The sequence below is a fragment of the Tenebrio molitor genome, chromosome 1, assembly GCF_963966145.1.
Source record: "Tenebrio molitor chromosome 1, icTenMoli1.1, whole genome shotgun sequence".
NCBI lineage: Eukaryota > Metazoa > Arthropoda > Insecta > Coleoptera > Tenebrionidae > Tenebrio > Tenebrio molitor.
In genome coordinates, this window is record NC_091046.1 from 24,157,186 (window position 1) to 24,169,339 (window position 12,154).

The window sequence follows — 12,154 nt, forward strand, 5'->3', positions numbered from 1 at the left end:
ATTTTGTATAAAGTGAAAGTGATTTGAGAAAAGGGGAATTTCATTTGACATATCATTTTGACATTTAAAAAATTGGAAAGTCATTTGACAAATCGTGAAACACAACTGACAAAAGAAGAAAAGCAAAAGAAAAATACTGTAACAAGAACTGTCACTAGTTAAAATTAATGTACTTATTTCTGAGACACGTATATTAGATTATTCATGAAATGTTTTGGACGCACTGGAATCTGTCAGCGCTTCGGTCGTTTTATGACTTAGCGGCATCGGGCTCACAAACAGAGTTATAGTTATTTTTATATTAAGTGCGTGAAGTGAGTGTTTTTTGAATGAAATAGTTATTTGTATCACAAGGCTAGAAAATGCCATGTTGCAAGTGCGAGCACTTGCAAAACATTTTCTAGCCATGTAATACACAAAATTTTTGTTAAAAAATTACCAGATAGGGAATTTATTTTTCTTTCATTGGCAACATAAAGGATCCAAGAAACGACAGTCACGACCAAAGTCATTTAAGTCAAACAATTCCTCCAATATTCAAAACCGTCGTCGTCCTCTCTGTTATTAGTTACTAAGACGTCGCTTGATCGGCCTCTACTGCTATACCCAATGTACAGCTTGCGAGAAAGGATACAAATTTGCCCGACATCAATATTTTACATTTAAAAAATTGTACAAAAATTCCACATGACATTGACATTTTGTGTTGCCAACCTAAAATCTTTGATTAAAAATTCCTGTTTCGATTTTCTTGCCTAGGCAGGGAAATGCTAGTTTAAAGACGATTTAGACGAATGGAAAATCAGTGTTTCTAGACGGAGAATAATCAAAAAAGCTCGCTCGTAATTGGCTGTAATTCAGTCCAATTCTTAACGTTCATTGGTTCTTTGACACGTGCGTTGAATTCTCAGTAGTAACATAACGAGTGACATGGACATTGCCGATTATATTTCGACCGAATTTTACGAGTTGTTATGATTTTGAAAATATAACGAGTGCGAAGCGAAGCGTAGTACGAGTTGTATTTCCAAATATCATAGCAACGAGTTAAAATTCAGGAGAAATATATTCGGCACATGTCCATGTCAAGAGTTGTATTTTACATGAGAATTTAACAAACCAGAACCACAGACATTTACGAAACGGTATTTATTAATGGTAATTTTTCACTTTAACTACTTCTGGAATTTTCGCGTTTTTTCTGGCTAGACAGCCTCAGGACGTCCTCCTACATCGTTTCCCACCAGTCAAACCTTGTGCAAATGAAAATTTTCCTTACCCTTTAGTTATACTAAGACTTTGCGCGACCTTGAAACACAACAAGAGAGAAAAAAAGGCATTTGCACAAGGTTTGAATGGCGGGACACGATCTAGGAGAACGCCCTGAGGCTGTCTAGCCAGAAAAAACGCGAAAATTTCAGAAGTAGTTAAAGTGAACAATTACCTTATTAATTATTAATTATATCAACAATGGTAATTTCTGCCACTGAAGCACACCCCCATCTATTTGCTTGCATAATGACAAATTTAAACTGTCAAAAGCGAATTTGTTGATTTGGTGACAATTGAAGAGTTAGATGCAGAACAATCGCCTATTTATTTTGTACCTACAGAATAATCAAAAAAGCTCGCTCGTAATTGACTGTTATTCAGTCCAATTCTTAACGTTCATTGGTTCTTTTACACGTGCATTGAATTCTCACACTTATTTTGACAGCGATTTGCTTTGACATTTTAGGAACTAGAAAATGTCAAAATTTCAAATTTCTCACTAAAATCCGTTTTACAACCAACCGAACCTGTTACACATTGCTAAATTTTAGGTGGTGTTTCAATAGAAATGGCAGAGCCTATACAGTGAGTTTTTTTTAAGACTAGCCATAGGGTTTTACATGCTAATTTTTCAACCCCCTGTTAACTTTTGTTCTGATGAAAATATTCAAACCATTTTTGGAACAAAGTTGGAAGATTTTTCAAACTATCGGATAGATTACAATTCAATATCCCAAACTGTCGAAAATGTTGTGAAAAAAATATTTTTTAGCGCGCCGAAAGCGTCCAAAAGTGGAGATCGTCAGGTGCTGGTTGAGCCGACAATGGCGCTACTCTGGCGGCCGCTCAACGTACTATTATTTCGGCGCCCTAAAAATATTTTTTTCACAACTTTTTCGACAGTTTGGGATATTGAATTGCAATCCATCCGATAGTTTAAAAAATCTTCCAACTTTATTCCAAAAAGGGTTTGAATATTTTTATCGGAACAAAAGTTAACAGGGGGTTGAAAAATTAGCATGTAAAACCCTATGGCCAGTCTTAAAAAAAACTCACTGTATATGTAATATGTCATACCAAAGATAACCTACGAGTATTTGTGATAATGTCGTAATTAAACGATGCAATTTTCTAAATTTTGACTTATGTGATTGTCATTTTTGTCCCAGTTTTAAAGTCCATGTAATACCCCAAGTCAGTAAAATATCCTTTTCTAACATAAGAATTTTGGATGAAACAGACAACTACTAAAAAAAAAACGTATCTCTGCTAGATTAATTGACTCTTGTTGTTTTATATAATATTATGCATATCATATTATAATGCACATAAAAATACAGCATGTCCCAGAATTGGCACCATACTGATGAGTAGCAGAATCGTGATCACTAAAGAAATCCAAATTTGCAAAAAAAATGTTCAGACTTCAAGGATTAGAGAGCTAGGAATTGTTTAAGTTGACCAATGAGGAAGCATTTTTCGTAAAAGACTACAACAATTTCCAAAGCGTGCCATGTAAAAAAATGGTGATTTTGAATGAATTATTTTGACACTGACGTTTTTTCATAATTTTGTCAGTCATGTCATTTTCTAATGAAGAATATTTAGAAATAGCCATCCTCTATGGCCAATGTGACCGTAATGCAGCAGCTGCTGCTCGTCGTGAGTATACCATTGGTTTTCCAGATCGGCGTCATCCCGACAATCATGTCATATTAAAACTACTCAGTCGAATTAGAGAAACGGGTAGTGTAATGCCAGTAAAAAAAGGTGTAGCTGGAGCTCCACGTCAGGCATGTGAAGTAGAAGTGGAAGAAGCAGTTCTTGAACTGCTGTGGAGTGTGGACCCAAGAAGAAGTGTTCGTGTAATTGCGCGTATGGTTGGTTCTTCGAAATCCACTACACATAGCATTATTCAAGAGCAGCAGTTACATCCTTTTCAATATCATTATGCGAGAGTTCAGCAGCTTCAAGAAGCAGACTATCCTAGAAGAATAGGATTTTGCCGATGACTGTTGCAGCAAAATGAGCTGAATCCAAACTTCGCTCAGAATATTCTTTTTACCGAGGAATGCTCATTTTCAAGAGAAGGGATGTATAATACTCATAACTGGCACTCCTTAGCGGATGCAAATCCAAATATTATTAGAGTTATAGGTTTTCAAGAAAAATTTAGTACTAATGTGTGGGCTGGAATAATTGATGATCGCTTGGTAATACTAATAAAATAACTTTAGTGATTTCACTTACAATCTAAGATTTGTAATGTTTGTATTTTTAGATAGTACCTTTTCGTCTTCCTCGACGTCTAAATGGTGACGATTATTCAGATTTTCTTGAAAACAATCTTCCTGAATTATTAGAAGACATCGATTTAAACTTGAGGAGACAAATATGGTTTCAGCATGATGGTGTCCCTCCCCAAAATTCAAGGTTAACCCAGCAAGTACTGAATACATGGTATCCGCATAGGTGGATCCGTCGAGGAGTGGATTTTTTTCTGTGGAATCAATTTATAACTAAGACTACATATACCGTGAGCCAGTGGACACTTTAGAAGAATTGAAAAACAAACTGCAGGAGTCTATTGCGACTCTGACATCTGAGATGTTACGAAATGTTCAAAATAACTTGCTGCGACGAGCAACTCTGTGTATTGAAGTGGATGGAAGGCAGTTTGAACATCTTATGGTGAAATTAATTGTTATTAAATACGATGGTTTCTAATAAAGGTTTTTATATATTTTTTTTGTGATCATGGAATTTCTTTAAAATAACCATCTATCTATGACATTTAGAAACGTCACTATTGTCAAAAAAAATCATTCAAACTTCGTTACCACTTGAATTTAGATTTTTTACATGGCTCACTTCCAACGACCTTAAGTTCAGTTTGAAAAATTGTCTCCTCATTGGTCAATTTTAATAGTCTCTAACTCTTAAACCCTTGAAGTCTGGACACGGGCTATATTTGTCCATCGACTGTAAAGGGTGTTTTTTTAAATTTGGCGTCGAAGTAGGCGTTGGAGAGTCTATTGAGATCGCACCACTCGTGTAAAGCCCAAGATTTAAACAGCTGATCCGTGATCCGTAACCTGTATAGTGAGTTCACAATCGACAGTTCAACGCCTACTTCGACGCCAAATTTAAAAAAACACCCGTTACATACTTTAAATAAATAATAATTAAAATACAAAGTTTTATTGTTAAATTAATGTGTTTAGTTTTATTTTATCAACAATCAATTCAAAACAACTATTCAGGCTGTTCGAAATCTAGTTTATATACGAATTCGAATATCGAATTAGTGAAAAGTATTTTTCGTTCTACCTCTGAAATTGTATAACATACCTCTTCCCAGACAAGCTGCTTGCTAACGCCAGGTCTAAGATTCATTATTTTTAATTCAGCCGCTCGAAGAACTCCGTCTTGAGTGAATTCCAAATTGGGTTTACCCGCATCAGCTTCCACACTAACATTACGCAAGACTCGAAAAAACCGATCTCCCGTATTCCATCGGGCAGCACCGATGCCTTCGCAGGAGAGTTGCGTGTTGAGGGAACGTCCTGCATTCGCTGGATCATTTGTAAAATCTTCCACTCCATAAGCATACACCTTGATTGCAGTTGTTATCTCGTTTACCAGACTAGCGCTTGATGTATCAAAATGTACTCCTGAAAAAAATAAAAACAAAATTTCATTCTAAAGGGAAATATTTTACTACGTTTTCCCACCGATAAAAATTGAGCAAAGGTTATTTTCAATTCCTCCAGAAAGGATCACAGAGTGTTTGTTTGAAGAATGTCCAATATAACAGAAAGAAAATAAAGACTTTTTAATGTAATATTAACTTGAGTTACCTATGGAATGAATACATAAATAAATATTCCATATTTTAAATGGGTTGTACAAAGCTAATATTAACAAAATTTGGGATGTTTGTAGAGGTCAGTACGGTAGAGCTTTACATGTGCACATGTAATTTATAAACAATAAAAATGAGAAAAACTAACGGCTTCTAACGATATTACATACATTTAATAATAGTTAATAAATAACATTTAATAATCCACAATAACTTCTCACTGTTAAACTTCGTCCAGCGAGAGATTGGGAGATTTTAAATTGTATTAAATTAACCCAACACTACAAAATGCACTAGAATACATTAATTAGAGCATAATTTCAGGCAAAAATGTTACTGCTTGAAAGATATATTTCAAATTTTACGTGCGCTAGCTACTCCTTTCTGTACGTAATGTTTAGTGACTTTTACGTCAACCAATCTCTCGCTGGACAAACTATACACTGTTGAACTAACCTTACACTTTTACAATCCGGTGTCAAGTAATAATATATAATTGTTAATTTCAGAACATTCTTGTACAGTGAGTTTTTTTTTTAAGACTGGTCATAGGTTTTACATGCTAATTTTTCAACCTCGTGTTAACTTTTGTCCTCATAAAAATATTCAACCCAGTTTGTAGTGAAGTTGTGGGATATAATAATGTATTGAAACGATTTCAATTTAATAACCGGAAACAAAGAATAAGCTAGCAAAAAGACGTTTTTCGAATTCCGTTTGCTTCAATTTTAAATTTTCAGTAGGCTAAAATTTCACCTGAAATTTGTAATTTTGATATGTAATTGTTTGGGTGCCTATGGAAGCCATTTTGAACATTTCATTTAATTTTTATTGAAGTAAAGAACCTTGTTATAATATAAATAATGAATCTATCGTTATTAAAGTAATGTTCAGACTATTTTTTGAAAATAACATTTTGTTGCCTATAACAGCACAAAATGAAGTAAATGGGCAGTATTAATAAAAGGTAGCAAATGCTTTTGCTAGCTATTTTATAAGCAATTGCTTTAAGTGATATTAATAAAAGTGTAGTAAATGCTAGTGAAACCTGACTAGCAAATGCTTTTGCTGGTTTTAGAAAGCATGTGCTTGACGATATAAGGATTTGCTTCTTTTAATATTAATAAAGTTTAGCATTTACTTGAAATAGTAAGCAATTGCTAGGATAAATGGCATTCTCCTTCGTGTCGTACTAGTATGTAGTTATAAATCGGCTGTTAAAGCACCATAAGAGTATGTTCCAAGTCCCAAGAAACCGTAAATTTTACAAAGAAAGGAAAGACAATACCATTACAAGAGAAGATGATGTAAAATTGTTTTATTTCCGAAATGAAAGTGTTCAGTGGATTGCTGATTTTCTTGGGAATACCGATGAAGAAACGCGTGGTGGTGCTTTATCTTCGGTGATGAAAATAAAAATATTGTTGCGATATGTGGCTGATCCAGGTATAAAAAAATAAAATTATTCATAGAGTAATAAATAGTGTTAAACTATTTATAAGATTTCAGGTTAGGGTAGCTGAACTCATGGAAGTAAGTCAACCAATTGTATCGAATGTTGTAAAATTTGTCACGGGAAAATTTATAGACAAGGCACCACATTTTCCTGGCGCCCTGCGTTGAACGGCAAGCACTTACTTGTCAGGTCACTAGCATATGCTTTCGTTAAGAGGATTTCTTTATTAATACCAAAACAAGCAATTGCTAGAAGCAAAAGCTTTTACTTTAAAGCAAATGCTAATGCTAAGTAGCAAATGCTCGGAAGCATTTGCTTATTTTTATTAATATCACCCAATGTTATTTTATATTTAAATAAAAAAAGTTTAAAAAAGCAGATGAAAATTTCTAAGCTGACGTTTAGATGACATTTATCGTACTTTGTATTCCGATTGTTTACCACAGCACTCTTAAACATTTTATAACAAGCTGAACCAAAAAAAAAAAATGTTTATTATTTATTTTTTTATTAGTTAGCTATGAAGCAAATGATAACTTTCAATAGATCATTAGATTCAGAAAAAAAAACCTTACCAGACCAAGCCTAAAAAACTACATGTGTCCATTAAAAAAAAAGTTGACTATCGTTAGCTATTGAAGATAACGCCAAAAAAAACATTTTACGGCTGTCTCTTAGCGCTTGAAAAACCATATCTTTGATTTTTTTGCTCATTGAAATCGGGTAATAAATAAAAAAGTTATGGGTTGAGGCGTTTTTCATCAAACAGCCTGTAGTCTGTTGAATTATGTGGGCAAAATAAAAAATTGGGGATTGTTATAACCAAAGTTGGCAATACAATTATTTTATGATTCGAAAACATTAATATTAGTTCATATCTTTTAGATATAGCTGTTCCAAATTCACATAATATAACACAGACATATAACACAAAAATTAATAAATATTTAGAGCTGTCCGTTGCTATGAGAAATCTTTGGTGTTTAGAAAAAATTTCGATTTTACCACTTGTAATTTCAGCAACGGGAATAGTACCGCAATCTCTTTTTAAAAATTTAAAAATTCGGGATTTAGATAACACATTGGTAGTTGAAATTCAAAAAGATATATTAATATACTCATGTCACATCGTGAGGAAGTTCCTTAACATTGACACAGAACATAATACACAACAAAGTCATAATGCGGAGGCGAGACGCCGGTAATTATGTTGATAAGCACTGCACTATTACTTGATAGTAATATCCGTAATAGTGTATGTACTCCGGCAAAATTGCCGTGCCGCCGGGTGGAGGTGAGATTGTTGAAGTTCATAAGTTTATTTTGCTTTTAGGATTTTATTTTCTACAAACTTACCTCCTGCATTAAACAAGGTTTTCGTTCTTTTCCGTTATTCTAAAATCTTGAGTTGTAAAATGATAACCTGACAAATACAACCTGACGCATTTTCCACCAAACAGTGTTGCCGGTTGTATTTCTAACGTAGAATGCAGTGTTGGTGGAAATTTAGAATTGAGACAGACTATATGTGTATAGTATGTTATACAGCGTGATCAACAAGGACTGAAGATGTTGGCAGCACATGACAGCAAAATATTCCCAAAGTATGAAATTTTTTTGTGCGTCAGTGTTGGCACCCGCTGCAAGTTGTGAATGTCAAAAAATTTAGGTTATGTTACGAGTTGCTAGTTTTAAAACACGATACGTACAAAACGACCAAAAACAGTATAAAATGTAATTAGCGGTACTTAATAATGGCCCACTGTTTCGATATTCATAAAAGCGACAGGCCGTGCCCGCATGCCCCTCCTGAGAAACAGAAACATGTTTTATGCGTTATTATTTTCGAGCTGAAAGTCTGCGGGATGCAGGGATTAGATCCGGGAAAATTTGTAAGGTTGGAACTTTAATTTCTTCTTTAAATGGTTAGGCAACTTCCATATGACAAGCCTGTAAAGTAAGGAAAAGGAATGACGGATTTTTAATGGTAAGGATTATTAGGCCCTGCATTAAACGTGCCCAACAAAGAACTTTGGATGCGTGTGTTTTACATAAGAATCACGCCTCTTTGGAGTGAAAGTTTTCGCACTGACTTTCGAGGGTTTTGTTCCATTCTACCTCGAACATTCTCAACTACATCTTCTGCCAGTAGGTTTTGCTTTTTTCACATCACCTGTTTGTAGGTAACGTTGCACCAATCTCGTGCAATGCTGCCTAAACGCGACTAAGCTACCGCGCCGCCCAAAGTACCAACTGGCTCGGGGAACATTTGTTGAAATTGGTGCAATGTATCGTCCGTGCTCCGTGGAATACTGCCAACCGTTAGCAGCATCAAAATTTCCAGTCCGAAAGTACGCCATACCAATAAAAATGTCTTGCTCTAGTGTAAAAACCATTTTCATTAATAAATTGATACAAAAATGACACTTGATTTTGAAGTTTAAATTTGCCCGTCAAAATTGACAACTGAAAATGTAATGCTACCAACTTCACTGAAATTTTCATCATGTTGTCATTGTTGCCAACAGCTTCAGTCCTTGTCGATCACTCTGTAGATGTTTTCATATTTGATGGCGGAAACAAAAGACTGAGAAATGTCACAAAATTGTATTGTCCGTGTCAAATTTCTCAAAGACGTTCGTGATTTCGACAGAAATGCAGCAGATTGGCTATAAGAAAGTTATTCATGGTCAAACTAGAGAAATTATTTGTAATACGTTTGATTATATGAGAATAACTTTTTCTTTTGAACCACTGACAAACATTAAAGAACGGGTTTTTATTTTTTCAATCTACATATTTACCGAAAATTTAAATTTACCTAAACTTTCCTTTTTACGGCGTTTATGAGAAATTTGACACTGACAATACAATTTTGTGACATTTCTCAGTCTTTTGTTTCCGCCATCAAATATGAAAATACCTATACCTATACAGGTGGTCCCGATATAACCTGCCAAAAAAATTCTGGGTTATTAAAAAGATCTAACAAGACCAAAAAACCCGTTTTCCTTAGGTCCAAAATAATGGGGATAAATTAACCCCTATCCACACCTATTCGACGCTGCTGACCACACAAATACGTACCTACTTAAGAATTAATTGTTGGTGTTTGTAAGGATGACAGTATCTAAGCAACATACTCGTAGGTACCTGAATCGTTTATAACAAATCTTAAATCTGACAAACTAGGGCCGATTGCACCAACGCCAGTTAAAGTTAACTGTAGGTTAAAATGTTTGTTGTTATAACAATGTTTTCGAATATTTTAATCTATAGTTAAATTTAATTTACGTTGGTGCAACCGGCCCTAAATCAAATTAATGACATTTATTGAAAACGCTGTACACTGTGTGCGTTAATTCACCAGCTTATTTAGGTACAAAAGGTGATTTTGTAGACTGAGATGAGTAATAAATAAAGTGGTGTTCGTCAATGTGTAAATGAATGTAGAAATAATGTGTGCAAAACTGTGGAAGAACTGTGTAATAAGAGTATAATCTTAATTGTGGTTAAATAGCCAAAATAATATATCGAATAAATTTATTTACACTTTACATATATTAATAACATAATTACATAAACATTTTTGTTTTATAATACAAAAATTTCCGATAATATTGCGGAATCTGGAAAAGTGCCCCGAATGCTTGCAGCGTTTCCACGTTGAATGGCAAGGGAAATCCTCTCGAAAAGGAATTTCTTTGATTTTGAATCGCCTGATTCCGCGATAAGTCGGTTTCCGATGACATTAATGAAATCGATGGCTTCTTTGCACCAAGGGCCTAAGGTTTCAAATGCTAAACCTTTAAACACGTAGTTTGACGAAATGATTGAACTATATTTGCTATGTTTGCGTTTGCAAGCCATTTCAGCGGCAAAACCTGAGACTTCAGATGATTTCAATACGTAACTGTCTGCAAGTGTATCTACAACAGTAACGTCCCAAACCAAAGGTTGACCTTTAATCCACGGTACTAAAGTCATCCCATCTGGGCGTTTTCCGTCATCCCGAGACAGTCCGTTTGGTTCTAAAATTGAATTCACATGAATTGAAGTTAAAGACCGATTGATAATGGAATTAATTTCAGTGTGTCTTGAAAATCTACCACTGCTTTTGAAACAACTTAGACCGTGGGTGCCAATTTCGTCAACTTTCGCATTGCACTTGCAAATATGAGGTGTACAAAGATTACAACCCAATCTTAAACCAATACAAACTTGAAAGGAAGTGTTATCTAAAAGAGTACCAATATTAGGAGAAGGTATTGCATGTAACCAAGATCCTGATTCTCTGCATTGCAAAGCCTTAAAACGAGCCAAGTCTCTAGGTGAATTAAAGATTAAGTCATTGGCAATTATTCCTTTGATATTAATATTATCCCAATTCTTCTGAAATTGTGGGATTGTTGGTATTTCGTTCTCATTTGCTACACCCCAGACTGCTAAAGCTTCATCATAATGGTGAATATTAAGCTCATTATCCTTTGAGTTTAGTAATAAAGAAACAAGCTTTTTAACCCCATTAATTGAAGATAGGAAAGCAGGGAGGCAAATATCGGAAAGGCGACGAATTCCCAGACCACCAAATCTAATCGGTAAAGTGGACTGACGCCATTGTAAATCAGTTAAACGTAAATTAAGTATTCTCTCTAAACAATACTTTAAAGAAGAATCAATTGAATTAACATAATTAGAAAATTTCCAAAATGGAGTTGTTCTTAATAAAAAATTAAATTTTGGTATGAAAAGACAGTTTTTGATTAAAGTATAAGCCACGTGTCTGTTAAGGAGTTCAGCTTTGTTTAAAAGATTTTCAACTGTAATTATAGTTTTTTCGTCGGTGTTTTTAAAACCTTGGTCAAAGATTGGAGAGCCTAAAAGAGATAAACTTTCTCGGTCACAGATTTTAATGCCTGGTGCTAAATTTTGAAATTCCTTTATGACTTTTAAATCTGTGTCTCCAGAACAGCAAAAGATCTCGCATTTGTTAAAGTTTAATTCAAGGCCAATTTCCTGAGATAAATTTATAACTTTCTTAAAGTCGGATAAAACTACTTCTGGGTAATCAGCTAAGGTTCCATCATCTAAATACCATATATTCATTTGAGAATCCAAAGATAAAATAATTGGTTGAATGGCAAGACTAAAAATGATGGGACCGCAGGGATCTCCTTGCTGAGCTCCAACAGAAGAAGAAATTAAATGATTACCGAAAAATAAAGTTGAAGGATTTCTATAGCATTGATAAAGATAAGGGTACAGAAGTGGGGTATGACATTGGACTTCTTTCAGAATACAATCCCGTTCGACTGAGTTAAAGGCATTTTTGAAATCTAATTTAAGAAGAACTTTGCCACGGTTTTGATCGTTATTAACAAAGGTTCGTGTGGTATGAATTGCTGCTTCGCATCCTAGTTTAGTTGCAACTCCAAGTTGGTGTGGAGATAAATACGAATTTACAATATTTCGACTTTGAAAACAGGCTAGCTTTGAGGTCAATCTTCGCAAACAGTTTCCGATAGCGATCGGTCTAATTCCTCCATCTTTTTTGTTAAGGG

At 34.5% G+C, this 12,154-nt stretch overlaps 1 protein-coding gene across 3 annotated transcripts in view; it reads right to left on the minus strand.

The window, feature by feature from the left end:
• Window positions 1-12,154, minus strand: part of Nmdar2 (NMDA receptor 2) — a 268,077-nt gene that overhangs the window by 124,671 nt on the left and 131,252 nt on the right. For all 3 annotated transcript variants that reach the window (XM_069037427.1, XM_069037444.1, XM_069037436.1), the window contains exon 4: window positions 4,624-4,946. In XM_069037427.1, the coding sequence (XP_068893528.1) occupies window positions 4,624-4,946 (323 nt within the window). The remainder of the gene's footprint in view (window positions 1-4,623; window positions 4,947-12,154) is intronic.